The 16702-nt window shown below is 38.4% G+C and overlaps 2 protein-coding genes across 2 annotated transcripts in view; both read right to left on the bottom strand.

Annotated features, from left to right (window-relative positions):
* stk17a (serine/threonine kinase 17a) overlaps positions 1-3176 on the bottom strand; it is an 80361-nt gene extending 77185 nt beyond the window's left edge. The window contains exon 1 of the mRNA XM_052016073.1: positions 2978-3176. Coding sequence (XP_051872033.1) covers positions 2978-3078 — 101 coding nt within the window. The 5' untranslated portion in view covers positions 3079-3176. The remainder of the gene's footprint in view (positions 1-2977) is intronic.
* A 7128-nt stretch (positions 3177-10304) lies between these two features.
* Positions 10305-16702, bottom strand: part of LOC127570344 (E3 ubiquitin-protein ligase HECW1-like) — a 315832-nt gene continuing 309434 nt past the window's right edge. The window contains 1 exon segment of the mRNA XM_052015802.1: positions 10305-10979. Coding sequence (XP_051871762.1) covers positions 10868-10979 — 112 coding nt within the window. The 3' untranslated portion in view covers positions 10305-10867.

Genomic DNA, 16702 nt, shown 5'->3' with positions numbered 1-16702 from the left:
GGCCTACCCTTTTTTCCTGAGACTGACTCCTACTTCTTGGCTCCTTTTTCTTGACTCCTTAACCAGGAAAGCATCCTGTCAAGCTCTCAAGAATTTTGTAAATTTCAAGGAGATCACCTCCTTCTACACTCAAGAGAAGAGGCTAGTTCACTAAGTCTCTCCTTATATGATATACCGGTCATCCCAAGAACCATCCTGGCGAAACTTCATTGCACTCCCTCTACGGCAAGCATATCCTTCTTAGATAAGGAGACCAAGAATGTACATGAACACTCCAGTTGTTGTCTGACCAAAGCTACATATATGGTTATATTAAGACTTCTTTATTCTTGTGTTCAAATCCTCAAGGCAGTCAGTACCGTGGCACTGAAGTTTGAAGCTGTGAGACTGCTCCACTTCAATTCAGTACGACTCAGTCCTCTGGTGCATCCTGTGTGGAGTTAGCAAAGTTTCAATGGGCCCAGTGGTCTCCTTCTATGTTGCAAACAAATGACCAAAATAGAAAATGATTAACATACCCTTTGCCTTCCAAACTGCCTGCAGCACCTGCATGGAATCAATCCAAACAATACATTTGCTTAGAGACATACAGCACAGAAACAGGCCCTTCAGCCCAACTCGTCCATGCCAACCAAGATACCCATCCAAGCCAGTCTCATTTGCCCACATTTGGCCCATATCCCTTTAAATATGTCCTATCCATGAATCTGTCCAACTGTCTTAACTCTCCCAGGTTTTCTAGTATTCAATATATTGCTTTTTTAAAATTACCTTATAGGTGGTGGCCACAGCTGGCAAAGCCAGCATTTGTTGCCCATCCCCAATACCTGATAGTGTTGGTCTCACATCCTCCATATTTATTCTGGTGAAGGTGTTCTCACAGTATCATTGGTGATTTGAATCCAGCGTCGATGAAGAAACAGCTATACATTTCCAAACCAGAATGGTGTGCAACTTGGAGGGGAAACTGCAAGTGACTGGTATTCCTTCGAGGATAAACACCAATGCATCCAAAAAATTCTTGTGCACTTTCTAAAATAATGGTGAGAAGCCATTTGATTTACTTTCTCTAACAATCTAGGTCATTGACTTACATTATTTGGACCTGCTTCAGAAATCCTCAAGGGTGACAGTCTTTGTATCTAAAACTTCATAATTTGCCAATTTATGGAGATTTTTCAGATATGTGATAGAATCTCCATAACATGCTTGTATTGAAATACTACCACACACGTATGAAGATCCTCATACACTTCACCCTGACAAATCTTTACATTTTAACAGGCAATCTGCAGTCAAAATGCTGTACTGTGGAAAAACACAATTCACAGTTAAATAGAAATGCCTGGTTGGAATCTGAAAGTTTCTTTGCTGCCCCAAGTGGACTCATTATACACCAACTGTCCAAAATGATGTAAATACAGAAGCTGGAGTTAATTTGGAAGAGGATGCAGCTCAGGGTGAGGATTTCTTTCAAATTAATCAAGTGCAATTGAGCAAAGACATTAGAAGTTATAAAAACAAATAATCTATAATTTAATAATCTGATTCAAAAGTGCTACATGAATATGTTAGGTTCATTCTGCATTAACATTGAATACAAAAATGCAAGTTTATTCATATCAATAATATGAACGTAATCTGCCTCAAATTAAATAAAGGAGTCCTTTAGACTTCCCATTCCACGTAAATATTTTCTTAGTCAATTCCTCATTTCTGAAGAATTTTATAAAGATTTTGTTTAATTTAATCTGAATTGATTAACCTTTAATCAAATTATTTGAATGGGAGGTTGACGGCAGCAATATTTCTAATGACAAAAAAAGTGTGAATATTCTGCATCAGATTTATTCCACTTTAAAAAAATAAATACCCCTCAGTTTCAGAAAATCATATTTTTTAAACAACTATTTGATAGAAATATCAGACTTTTTGGTAATTATCCCTTATTCCATCTGGATTTAATTGATGAGAGTAGGTCAACTTGGGAAATATATACTTGCTAAACACTGCAGCTTGTGTACCAGAATGTATCAATTTGTACGATTCCCTTTTTCCATTTAACAAGGGATGTTTAAATATAGATGAAAGTAGCTAATGCCCAAATGTACTTTTAAAGCCTCCATTGTGCAATAGAGTAGTCAGGCCATTCTTTTAACTTAATTAGTTCACAAGCAACAAATGTGGAATAAAGTAAAACTTGGCAAAGAAATAAGTCACAGCACAAAATTCACAATTAAATTCAATTTCAATTAGAGAATCTTTCATAAATCTTGGTGAAACATTACAGCAGCCTCAATAGTAGCACTGTACCAACTTCCCTCGGTTTCTAATAAATGATCTTGTTATATTTATTTAAAAAAGTACAGCTCTCTAAATATCTTTTTAAAATTGCAACGACATATTTACACTGGAGTACCGATATTCAGAATACTTCCTCTTCTAACATCCAGTCACAATTCATTAATAATGTAATAATAAAGTATTCCAGTACTTGCATTGCCTATGTGTAATGAAAAAGCAGTGAACTAACCAACTCTCAAAATTCACAACAGGTCATCAGAACATCTGCCTCGGACACAATCTTCCTCCCCAAATTCTTCAAACATCAAAAGGATAAATGTTAGCCGCCTGAAGTCATCCTAGCCCTCAGCTGCATTGGTCATTATTAAAGACTGTCAGCTTTCGAAAGATGCAAAAGAATCTCGTTTTTCCTCATCCCATCTGAAAAGTGAGAACCTCTCATTATATCGTATATGGTTGAGGGAGTAACCAGCCCTACTTCACTGTGAGAAGACACCCTTAATTATTTGGACGTCAATCACAATGTGCGTCCTTGCTCAGTCACTTTTTACAGCAACTTGCATTTTTTTTAAAAAAGGACCTTTCCTTCTCTCTCTGCAGCCCCACACGCGGCCTCCCCTACTGTCTGTCCCCTGGTCCGGTGCTCTCTCACTGCCAGCCTTCCACCGTTTACCTGCCGAGCTCTTTGCCCACCAGCGTGTAGCAGTTGCTGAAGGCGTCGCTACAGATTCGGGTCTGGATGTCGGACACCAGCCCGCTCCGTGGCTGGGTCATGGCGACTGCAGTGACCCAAGCCAACGTGGGTGAGAGACGACGGACACTAGTAACCCAGCAGCGCCGACACAAGCACCGCACTGCCTCCGCTCATCTACTGCCGGCTCTCCCCAGCAGCCCGACTACACACCCTCCCCCAGCCCCGCCGCCGTCACCGTGGAGACAACGCTGATTGACAGCGTGGGTCAAGAGCATGCTGCCATTTAAAACGGCAATGAAACAATCCTATTAAAGAGGCAATGCTGGATCGTTTCAGGTGAAGGCTAATTCATTCTGTTTAATTTTACCTTTTCATAACTTCCACCGGCTTTTAGGAAATAATCTTATTACATTAATAAGAATACACTACCCTGCACGGAAGTAGAGACATGAACATGGGATATTGAGGCAACAGAGCAGAAAAACTTGCGTTTCTGTGGAGACTTTCAGAGCCTCAGGTCATTCAGAAGTGTTTCACCCTAAGAAGATTTTTTATTTATGTCGACACTGTTGTAATGCAGAGAAGCAACAATTAAGTTGTGCAGTCTCTTCTCATGAAATAAAGAAACAATGGGGCCGTAAATGTAACACATGGAAGCTAAGGAAGAGGATAAGGTTCTTAATTAATATCTTGCGATTGTCTTCACAAGGAGGGAGGTGGTATTGACAATGCAGTTAACTGTGAAATATTAGATGGATAAACATAGTAAAAGGAGATGTGGTAAGGGTCTTACTGGCTTTGGAACTTGATAAATACCCAGGTCCAGATGAGATACCTCTCTGGCCATTAAAAATAACTGTGGAGGTATTTCTGGAAATACTACAATTTTTCAGTTCACTTTGGCTACTGAATTGGTGCCGAAGGTCCGGAGGGCTGATGACATTGAACCATTTTTTTTCAAAAGGATGCAGAGATAAACCAAGTAATTGCAGTCCAGTTGGTTTAACATCAGTACATGGCAAATTATTGAAATCCATTCTAAAGTCAGTACAAACGTTAATTTAGAAAGGCACAGATTAATCAGGGACAATATTGGGGGAAAATCTGTTTTGAGAAGAGAACAAGATCAATGAAAGCAGTGTAAGATGTAATCTACATGGTTTTAGCAAGATACTTCCCACAGGCTGGTCAAAAATGTCCATGGGATCCAGGGATTAGCCAAAATTGAATCCAAAATCGGTTCAGTGGCAGGAAGCAAATGACAATGGTTGATGGCTGTTTTTATGACCTGAAGGCTGTTAAACGTGGGGTTTCCTGAGGGCTTGGATACTCAGTCACTTGCTTTTTATTATATATATTGATTTCAACCTAAATGTAGCAGACAAAAATAATCTGTGTAGTTGACATTGAGGAGGAAAGTTGTATACTGCAAGAAGATAATAGATGGTCTGGTCATGACCTGCTCTGGTCAGAGAATTTGTAAATGGAATCTAATCCAGAGAAGTGTGAATTATTGCATTTGAGGATGTGCAATGAGGCAAGAGATTATATGATAGATTAGAGAATATTGAGTGGTGTGGAGGAAGCAAGGAACCTTGAAGTGCTTATGCACAGATCTTTAAAGTTAAGAGGACAAGTCAATAAGGTTGTTTAAAAGGCACGGGGATGCTATCTTTCATTAGCTGAGGCACTGAATATAAGAAGTTGTGGAAGTAATGCTAGAGTTGTATAGTTTACTGGTTAGGTCATTGTTTGAATACTGCGTACAGTTCAGGTCATCAAAATGTCAGAAAGGTGTGACTGCACTGGAAAGGGTGCAGGGAAGATTTACGAAGATGTTTACTGGCCTGGAAAATTATAGCTATGAGGAAAGACTGTATGAGATGTTGTTTTCTTTGGAACAGAGGAGGATGAAGGGAGACTTAATTGAGCTCCATAAAATTGAGGGGCCTAGATAGAATTAATAGGAAGGACATATTTCTCTTTCAGATGGGAGAAACCAGGGAGCATAACTTTATAGTAACTGATGGAAGAATTAGAGGAGAAAGGAGGAAAAGATTTGATGGGTTTGGAACTCACTGCCCGAAAAGGTGAAGGAAACATAAGAAATAAAGGCAAGAGTAGGCCTGTTCCACCGTTCAATAAGATCTCTTACCTCAGTGCTGCCTTCCTGCACTGATACCTAATGTTAGACACCCCAAGTGCAAGGGAGAGAGGGAGCAAGTGAGCAAGCATGAGAGTGAGTGGGGGAACAGGTGTGAACAACAGACATTATGAATGAGTGATGCAAGATCACTGCAGTTGTTGCATGGTTATGGTATCTAGAGCAGAAACTGTCATCATGTTTAAACATTTACTTGGATGTGTTCTTGAAGAGCCATGCCTTGCTTTGGACCAAGTTCTGGAAGATGAGATTAGACTGGAGGGTTCTTCTTTGACTGGCACCGACACAATGGGTTGAATGGCCTCTTTCGATGTGGTAAATTTTTCTATCGTCCTCTGAATCTAATGTAATACAGACCAGATAATCTGTTTTGGAGCTGTAGGCTGAAGGGTAGAAAGAGGTTAGTAAATAAAGGAGACTTTTCCCGCTTTTCCCAAGGTAACAACAACAGATTTTTACATTCGAGTGTGCAGAGGGGGACTCAATTTAAAGTCTCATCCAAAAGATGTTACCTCCTACACTGCAACACTCCCTCAATACTATAGTGAACATCACCCTAGATCTTTGTGCTCTCATCTCCGGAGTGGGCAAAACAGATTTACAAGGATAAATCCAGAACTATTAATTTATACTTATCAAGAAAAACTGAACAGGTTGGAGATGCAAGAGATTCTGCAGATGCTGGAATCTGGAGCAACACACACTCAAAATGCTGGAGGAAATCAGGAGGTCAGGCAACATCTATGGAGAGAAATAAACAGTTGACTTTTTGGGTCGAGACCCTTCATCCTTTCTTAGTAAGAGGGAAGATAGGGAGGATGGCCTGCTTGTGGTCTATAAATAGAAAGGAAAATTAACCCACCAATTATAAAACAGTCAGTTTAGTATCATTGGTGGAGAAACTCCTGAAGACAATAATTGTGTCAAAATTAGTTGGCACTTGGAAAAATATGGTCCAATGAATAAGAGCCATCATGGATCTGTGAAAGACAAATTGTGTTTGACTAACTTATTAAGTTCATTGATGAAGTAAAGGATTGATGAAGGTAGAGCAACTGAAGTTATGAATGTGGATTTTCAACAGTCATTTACTAACTAAAGACGTAATAGTCTTGATAGGGATCAAGTCAAATCACATTTTTAGCTGAGGTGTTTCTCTACAAGAAACAGAGTGGCAATTACAAATACGGTGATACACTTTGCTGGACTTAACTATCATTTAATGGCTCTTACAACCAGTTGATAATTTTGTCAATGGGCAGAATGTAACGGAATGCGTTTTAGTTGGTTTCATAATTACTGAAGATCACTTACTTGAAATGCAAGAATAATATCTCCCTTTATTATGCATTTAATGAAATCTGGATATTGTAGCTCTTCATAGAAGTATGTTGACACATCACTGATTTTTATGTTATCCATCTTACCTACTTCGCAGAAAATAAATTTACAAAAAAAGTAGAATAGTTTGGAAAAATTAAAAGGTAAGAATATCAAGATTAAAGAGACCTAAGAAATCTGATCAAGCTTACGGATACATATATCAAAATTAATAGCTTTTCCTAGTTTCTTAATCCTCTTTGCTCCTAACAGTAATAAATTGATCCTTCATGTTTGTTTTGCACTATTTTCTTCAGAACTCATTGTTGGAAAGACGAGCATGAATTCTTTCAACTGATAAAATTTATGCTGGGAAATGCCTGCAATCAAACCTTCGGAAGAATTGGACCACAGCACATTGAACCATACAGCACAGAAATAGGCCCTTCAGCACACCATGTCCGCACTGACCATTCAAGTACCCATCCACACTAATCCCATTTAGCAGCATTTGGTTTGTTGCCTTCTACATCCTGATGATTCAAGTCCTCATCCAGATACTTATTAAATGTTGCGTGAGTACCTGCCTTCACCACCTTCTCAGGCAGTGTGTTCCACAAAACAATACTCTGTGGGTGAAACTTCTTTTCCTCACACCCTATCTAATCCTCATCTTAAACCTGTGCCATCAAGTTTTAGATGTCTCCGTTATGGGAAAAACTTTCTCGTTATCCACCCTATCTATGGCCGCCGGGATTTTGTATACCTCTATCAGGTCCCCCCTCAGCATCCTTCACTCCAAGGAAAACAAACCCAGCTTATTCAGTCTCTCCTCATAACTAAAACATTCCATCCCAGACAACATCCTGGTTAATCTCCTCTCCAGTGTAATCACATCCTTTCTATAGTGTGGCAACCAGAACTTCACACAGTACTCCAGCTGTGACCCAACCAAAGTTTTATAAATTTGCACCATTACCTCCATGCTCTTTTATTCTATGCCCTGGCTAATGAAGGTCAGCATCTTTAATGCCTTCTTCACCATCTTACCATCTGCACCCATTTTTAATGGGTCATGTTATAAGTGCTTAATAATGTAGCTAGTGGAACCACTGTCTCACTGTGCCACTACCTGGAGTTCAATCCTGACCTCCGGTGCTATTTATGTGGAGTTAGCATATTCTAGCTGTGACCTCATGGATTTCCTGCGGGTGCTCTGGTTTCGTCCCACATCCCAAAAAGTGTGGGGTGAGTGGGATACAGGGGAATTTAGTAGAGGAATGTGATTACTCTAAGCTGGCATTGACTCAATGGGCTGAATGACCTCTTATATCATAATGAAATTTGAACTTATATTTAATGTTTCCAGCATAGTTTTGGTCCGCATGATCAAATAGATCAAAGTGGTGAATAAAATCTTGCAACAACTACTTTTTTTAAAGGGAAGTACATGCTTAAACATCTCCCTCGCCAACAACATCTAAAATCACTATTCAGCCTTTTAAACATCCTAATGTTTCTTTACTGCAATAATGAAAATGCACAGTGCTTTTGAAGGGGCCACCTTTCAGATATGACATAAAGGTCACATCTGCTCTTTCATGTGGATGTAAAAGTTCCAATGGCACAATTTTAACAAGGAACAAGAGTTTTCCCCAGTTTTCTGGCTGAAAAAATTTATAACATCAGATTATCTGGTCACATTTTCATTGCTCATTTTGGGAGCTTGCTGTGCACAAAAAGACTGTTGCATTTTCTACCTTCAACAGTGACTGCATTTCTAAAGTGCTTCATTGAAGGGACACTTAAGGTCAAGAGGATGCAATAGAAATGCAAGGCTCTCTTTCTTTCTCTCCAATATGCATCATCAGGGGATGGTCCGATCGCAGCTTCATCTTTGGCACTGCAAGACTCTGGCCAAGGTACAAAGTTGTGCAAAATTACCCTAATGAGATTTCCTGCAATTGAACTACACTTAAAATGATAGGTGGAAGTTATGTTTTCCTGGAGACTTCTGCAACTGAGGACCAATGCAGCAGGACTTATTTCAGGAAGTAATTGGAACTATGGCATTGTTGTTCCATTCAGATATGCTCCTCCACAGAGGCGAAATGGTCACAAAATAAAAGTTGATAACCAAAGCAACTGGCAAAATACAGAGAATGAACAGTAGTTATTGATGAAGCATTCACAAATATCCTGTTTCAGTATCAAAAACAATGATGGCTGGAACAAATTTCTTTCCCTACACTTCTCTAATTTTAAAATCAGAAGTAGGCTATTCAGGGACAAAGTCAGAAAAACACTTCCTTGCTCAAATTGTTGAAGAAATTCTCCAAAGCCAAGGCAGTAGGTCGAGTTAAAACATAGATGGGTCATGATTTAACTGAATGGTTGAAATGCTAGAACAAGCTCATGGGGCTGAATGGCCTACTCCTTTTTCTATGATACAGAAATCTGCAGAGAATGAGATACTTGAAGGATGTTCTCCAAGTATAAAATAGGAAATGCTGAAAATAGATATACAACAGGTAAGAGTTCTTCAGTTAAGACAGAAAAACTTGGTTGATAAACAAAATATCCAACCTGGTACCACATTTTGGATATGGAAAAATCACAACCTATCTGATGCCCTAAATTCTGCCAAAATAACAGTGCTATAATTCACTACATTAGTTACTAGTAGCAATTTTCACAATTTCTTCAATATTTAATAGTTGAAAAATATCTGATTTGCCATTTACTATCTATAGACATTTGGTATGTGTGTGTGAAATAAGCTAATTAATTATTGGTTTCACAAGAGATTCTGCAGGAATCTGGAGCAACACACACAAAAGGCTGGAGGAACTCAGGAGGTCAGGCAGCATCTATGGAGGGAAGTAAACAGTTGACATTTTGGGTTGAGACCCTTCATCAGGACTGTCCTGATTCTTCAACAATTATACAAAGATATTTGTGGCCAGTTATGTTTATTTTAAATTATATTAAAATTAACCACTTTTTAATGTGACTATATTAAAAATGCAAAATATGTTTATCTACTAAGATTTATATTCTAGTTCAGTATTGTTAAGCATTTTGCATTTCTTTAATGTTAGTTGCTTTTTATTATTTTATATATGAAACAGAATGTTTACTATGTTTTACCAAAATCTACTGTTCATTCCCTGTACCGTGCCACCTTATCTTCCTTGGTAAAATACTCATGACACATGTAACTTTTTTTTTGTGCTCCACTTTCTGTTTACATGGTTTGTAACAGGTAAGCCATTTACAATTAAGGAGTTATTCAATGATTTGTTGCTTAGGAAGAATGGAAAGATCAGTTGTAATATTGCCCTGAAGGATTACAAAACATCAAAGTTAAGATGCCATTCTATTATGCAAATTTGTCCAACTAAAAACATTAACTCTATTGATAATAATAAAAACTTCTTCACATTGAAATTAAGACACTGTTTACAGAAGATAATGGAAAATAGTGAGCCAGTTAATGTGCACTGGCTACATTGGTGGCATTACTTTACAAACTTCTGGCTTTTAGTTGCATGCTAAATTTACATTGGAAAATAGGACGCGGTAGTGTGGTGCAAGAAAAATATAGCAAGCATGTGACTTTTTTACCGAAGCTAATAAAAAATAGAACACATCGATTTTTTTAAACATTGTACCATAACTCTACTGCAGTTTTAAAAGTATAATTTCAAGTCAAATTGACAATGACTCTTGTATGTCTGTACCTAACATTGACAACTATCATCATACAGGTAACTGATCAGGACAATTTGAGGAGGAACTACATAACAAGACCATCATAAATATTGTGGCATAACAAATTAGTTTTATTGACATTCTTATACAGCAGCATGATTGTACAGGAAGTGCAGCCTGAGTATCATGTGACTTTCAAACCAGCCAATCAGCTAATTAATATGTACTTGTTTGACGGTGAAGTTCCATAAAATATTCCACAAATCAAAGATAGACCCTCTTTGTGAATTTGTAATTGAATGTGATTACAATCAATGATTCTTACACATTAATTTGTGAAGATGTGTTAATGAGGTTACATTAGTTGCCTTTAACATAAGTGGCCCTGCCAAGAAAAAAAATGGCTTTAATTGCATGAGATTGTCTATAATCCATTTGTTTAGGAGAAATGTTTATTTACAAAAATAAAAAAATGAATCCAAGCAGGAAAGTAGTTACAATGGTTCAACATCAATGTTTTCTTCCTTTCTTGAAATCAAGAGATGTCTATAATACTTTCATTTGAGGCATCTTCTTTGCACATGCTCATTTTGTGCTTCTCATGTTGTAAAGACAAGGATGCCCTTTTTCACTGCAGTAGTGCAACTCATCATGAGAAGTGAGCACTTCTTTCACTCAAGACCAAAGGTACTGGTTTCTTCCACTGCTGTGAGCAGCTTCTCGTACAGCATAGAATACGATGGGTATGGAGGGAGATCCAAGCGGTTGAAACATGTGTGCGCCCTGCAACAGTACAGAAAACAATTAACGTTATTAATATAACCTCACTTTTCAACTAGTAGTACGTTCCAGGGATAATGAAAGTTCATGTCCCGTTCTCCCAACAGCTTAGTATTAGAGTATAATGTCATTGCCATTGGCATTGACCTACATATGATGAGATGTGTTGTGTCATTTAACTGAGAAAACCCAGGACAGGAACAAATGGAGCAAAGACCCTGAATGACCTAGACATATCCCAGCCACACCACTTACATCCCAAAAGCACTGTAGCAAATCATTTTTACAGAGGTTCCACTTGATTCAGCAAGGGGACTCAGATAAGCCAAGTTTCTGCTGATTATGGGATCTCCTTAACATCCTTATCAGGGTGGAATCATGTATACAGTTTGCAAAGTCTGTAATGTTGGGGATGGATGCAGTAGTAGAAGTGAGGCATGCTTTTTAATTACCTCTATCATGCTAGGGTTTGAGGGGTGTATTGTAGAGTCTCAGGTAGGTTGATTTGACTATATCCATTGCTAGTGGAGAGTCACTTTGAGCTAAATACGGCAGATGGGAATTAAAGATTACCAATCCTGGTACTGGCATCAACTAATTCCTCATAAGCAATCTACCTCCTGCTGAATCAACCATCTCCGGCAAGGTCTGACAGAGAGAGCACAGACAGACACAATCTTGGTGTAATGACTCCAGAATTTCAGCCTGGGAATTTTTGGTTTTTTTTGTGAAGGAAGGTTCCAAAAGATTTTCACACCAACACAATTTTAGCACTTTAGGTTTATTACTGTATACAACATTTTGAAAATGATCATCACGATTTTTTGTATTTATGTCTTCTTTCATTTGCCAGTAAATTTTCCTCTTGGCTTTTCCACTCCTTAAAGCTTTACTTCTCGCTGGAGGTTTCATTCCATATTTCCTAGGCACCATCCTTGTTTGCGTGTGAGCTATCTGAAGCAGGACTAGAAAATTTGTCCTTGGCTTGTGTTCTGAATGTGCTCAGCAGCCATGTATGCACATTGAACTCTGCTTCAAAAATTCAATTTCATTGATTTCAATCATCAGTGGCAAAGCAGTAGATTTGTGATGAAGGTTGATGGTAATGTCTTTTGTCATTCAGTGTTTAATTGTAGGAAAATGAGATTCATCTGAGACTAAATATAGGACAAGTAGTCTCACAACAAAGACAATCAATAGAAAGGTAGAACTGGAAAATATTTGTTGTATGTGTGGAAGCTAACCTGCAAATGTGTGTGTATGTATGTGAGCATCACAAGAATCTGTGTTTGCTAGAGAGTGTGAGGGAGAGAAAGAGGGAAAAGAAACATGACAGACTTCTCAACTTTCATTGGTATGACACAAACCAGAAAAGGTATGAAGCTGATAGACCGTGAAAGACAAAGACTAGAATTTTCCTCCAGGAACCTGCATGAAGAATTAACAGGAGAAAAATGAGACAGGGGTGCTTATTGCTGAATTCCCACATAACAGGGAGGTGGAGATAATTATCTTTCTCTTTCACTGGGAAAGGACATTTCCCAATCACTGTATCTTTGCCCTGTTACATTCCAATATGGCATAAAAGGATTATTCAAATGAATACGCATTTCTTCTCATTGCATCTACTGTTTAATGACAAAATGATTATCTCCAAAGAACTGACTACCTTCTGGTAGTGGGTGCCATCACTGGCGGCCAGAAGAGAATAAAAGAATACTTAAAGAAAGTTTTAAAATGTTGATACACAAAAAAGAAATATGATTGCAAGTGTTTGCTCACAGAGAGGTTAACTTTGCTGCAGAAAAATTGGTAGGGTCAAATACCCTGCTACTATGTTATAATCTTTCTTAAGGTTTTGTTTAACATTCTTTAGTAAGTTTAATTGTGCAGACTAGTTTTTAACAACCACTGAGTTCCCACTTCAGTTTCCACACATTAAGAAAGAAGAGTACATAGATTAGACATCCAATGCAAGGAGTCCATACTAAATAGTTACAGTAGGCAACCTTTAATCATATGCCCACTAATACTCATGCCTCACCATCTATAGTTACTTCATGACATCGCTGAAATACTCGGGGGCTGCAATTCCCAAAGCAATAGTTCCACCAACAGACAGGTGCAGATAAAGCTGACAAATGAGACGTTCATCTGACTAAGACCTCAGCATACTTTTAACGGAGCCCAGGCATCATGATCCCCATTTAGTAACTCAATGCTGGATGACACTGCCAGTTGTGGCTCAGGAGGTACTATTCTTGCTTCTGAGTCAGATGTCAGTGTTCAAATCCCTCTGTAGAGGTAAAAGACCCTAAGCACGAAGATCCAGGTTGATTCACAAGTCCAGTTCTGAGGGAGCATTAATCATTCTTGACTACTACATTAGTTATTTTGATTCGCCTTACAGTGGAAAATGGAACTATTACACCACAAAGAAGCCTGGAGACTAACAGATAGGAAGGATTCCTAGAAATTAATATATGAACAGAAATAATCAATAAGACCATAATTAAAAGTTCATAGATAAAACAGTTATTGGTATTGGTATTGGTTTATTATTGTCACTTGTACCAAGGTACTTTAAGAATAATATACCACTCCTTCTGACTGTACGAAAATCTCAAATATTTTGGATTTGTCTTTTTGTTCCTTCTCTCGGGATAAAAGATTTTCCCATCAGGAGTTGGAATATTATGCAGTCTATAGCTGATTTAGATAAATCTCACAACTGTCAAAGTGGCTGGCCCATTATCCTTTGACAACACCCCACTTCTAGATATTCCCAGTAGGAAAGACATCATCATATTTTCTACCCTCAATTCCTCAAAATTTTATTGATTTGGATGAAATCACCTCTCTCCTTCTCAACTCTGGCAAGTTTAGGCCCATTTTATTCAATCTTTCCTCACAGTATAGCTCCCACATCTCAGGAATCAATCTGGTAAACCTTCAGGGCACTGCTTTCAAAGAAAATATAGCTTTCATTAAAGAAGATGAACAAAATTACATGCAGTGCTCCAAGTGAGGTCTCACCAAAATGCTGCATATTGTAGCAGGACTTCCTCTCTCTTGTTCTCCGTCCTCTTGCAACATTCCATTTGCCCTCTTAATTACTTGTTGTACCACTATGCTAACTTTCTACATTTCATGTATGAGGTCAGTTTGATCTCCGTGAACACCAACACTTAACAGGTTCACGCAATCTGCACTTTCATTTTACCCCACACAGTGATAACCTTACATTCACCCTCATTATACCACATCTGCCATCTTTTTTACCCACTCACATAAATTGTCTCTCTGAAGACTCTGTCCTATTCGTAACTGACTCTTCTCCCTATCTTTGTTTCATAAGTATTGGTGGGTAATTTGTATTCATTTATCTATGCTAATATATTACCCTTAACCCCAAGCACCCTTAGCTTGTGCAGTAACTTTTTTATCTGATACCTTATTTAGTGCCTTTTGGAAACTGAAATGCACTACATCCACTGGCTCCCCATCCAGTTCCTTGACTACAAAACAGTAGGAGACATTCTGACGCCATGAAAGGCCCTATAAAACAGCAAGTCCCTTCTTTCTGCTTATTAATATGATATTCCCTCAGGGGTAAAGATATATATTATGCATCAACACATCATCACTTACCAATGTATCAAATGCCATCAGTGGTGGTTTGAAATCAAGCGGTGGCTCTGGTAACTTTCACAGTAATACAGAACTGAGCATTTGGGATTGCGTCCCTACACTAAATACCAAAAGATGATAGGCTCCCTTGTGAGCTGCAGTTGATGCTGGTAATTCTCTTCAACATGTCAAAACTGGTATGCACTTGGATCTAATTGCTTGAATTGCAGGGCTGAATTTTAATGGAAGTCAGATTCCTTTTTTGTTTCCCGGCCTGTCTAAATTCCTCTTTCTCCTCCAAATCCACAATAGCCATTGACAGTCCAATGGAATGTCCTTGTGTAGAACTGTGGTCACTGGAAGCACTGAGGAAGCAGCTGTTGTCAGCAGCTGTGCTATGGGAAATATTTCTTTCAGTGCAAGTCTTCTATTTCTAAAATGCATAGATAGTTGTAGCAAAGAGGAATATAAAAATTTATGTATTAAAAAGCCAAAATATTAAAACTTCCATAGCTATCTCAACTGTCAATCACATCCTTAAGAATGCACGTTCTCAAGCCCAGAAAACAGAAGTACAGAAAAAACATTTCATTGGGTAAGAATCCTGTGTGCACAATTGTGGAATTGTTTTTGTAGATTTAGATCATATTCCATGTAGAGAAGGAGTAAACAAGTAAACTGACCAGAATGCTCAAAACAGGGAACAGGATTTGACTGAACAAATAATTACTTTTGTAATTATTTTTTCTGGTAGTTAGTGAAATCCAGAAAACAAAAACAAAATCTTTGAATTACAACCAAACTGGTTAAAAGGTAATTAAATTGTGAATATCGCTGGTGCAGAATTTAAATGTGAAATAACTACTTGAAAAGCTAAGATTCACAGAGTTCTAGAGAATGGATACGGGCCCTTCAGCCCAACTTGTCCATGCCAACCAAGGTGTCATCCTCAGCTGCATTTGCCCCTTATTGCTCTAAACTTTTCCTATCCATGTAGCTGTTCAAATGTCTCTTAAATGTTGTGATTTCACCCGCCTCTACCACTTCCTCCTACAGCTCATTCCATTTACCTACCGCCTTCTGTGTGAAAAACCTCTGCCCCTCAGGTCCCCTTTAAATCTTTCCCCTCTCACCTTAAAATAATATATTCAAGATAATAATTCACAGAAAGGTTGAGGAATCAAAACTAAAAGTCCAGACATCCCATTACAACACAGTTGTTGGCACAAAAACTTTACACCAGCCCCTGCTTTGTAATTAAATTAATAAAACTTTCTTTGGATCCTTTTCCTGATATACTACATGATGTAACTTGGAGAATGTGGTATAAGGTTCATACCATGAGATAAATAGCAACAGGAAAAGAGAAACAGGAGCAGTTGCCATGCCAGCAAACCACATGCCAGGAGACTGAAACATATGGTACAAGATTGAGACACAAACCACAAAAATGAGGTACAAGCCAGAGGAATGAGTCAGAACCAGCAGCACAACACCTATCAGGACCGGAGGAATGAATGGAAAAGGGAAGAGTCACATTGCTATACCTGGTGACTACCTCTGAGTGGCTACTTTTCCACTCACCATTTGGTATTTAAACACCAACCAATTCCCTACACCATGATATAGACAGATCAGATTTAGAAGAGGAGATTATGCCTTGCACTGAATACTGAGAAGAGCAAGGTCAACGACTGTTAAGAAGTATTTCATTGAAACAGTGTTACTGCTGCATAATTGAAACTTGTAAACTCCCTTTGGATACCTGTATCGAGATAGATTGAGTAACTGGAGAAGGGTTTGTAGATTCTCCTTCCAGGTGTTTAGGAATGGCTGTGCCAAAATTCCAAGTGTACCTCTTATTCATGCTGTGGCAGACGTCACCGGGAAAGTTGATAGAAAGGAGGCTATTGTGACGGTGCAAAATTATAATTATATAACATTAAAAACTGTTTCAATGACACAGACAGGGAATGGGGGAGAACACTGAAGCATTCTTTGCTTTGGTCAACAGGGGAGGGGCATTATGAAGCTTAGTTTTAGAACAAAGAGAAAGCTGCTGTTTCTACTATTTATGGTAGTGGAGTTTTTTTTTA

Source organism: Pristis pectinata, chromosome 5 (assembly GCF_009764475.1).
Source record: "Pristis pectinata isolate sPriPec2 chromosome 5, sPriPec2.1.pri, whole genome shotgun sequence".
Taxonomy (NCBI): domain Eukaryota; kingdom Metazoa; phylum Chordata; class Chondrichthyes; order Rhinopristiformes; family Pristidae; genus Pristis; species Pristis pectinata.
Note: the sequence above shows the minus strand (reverse complement) of the source record. Positions and strands in the feature narration are given on the sequence as shown.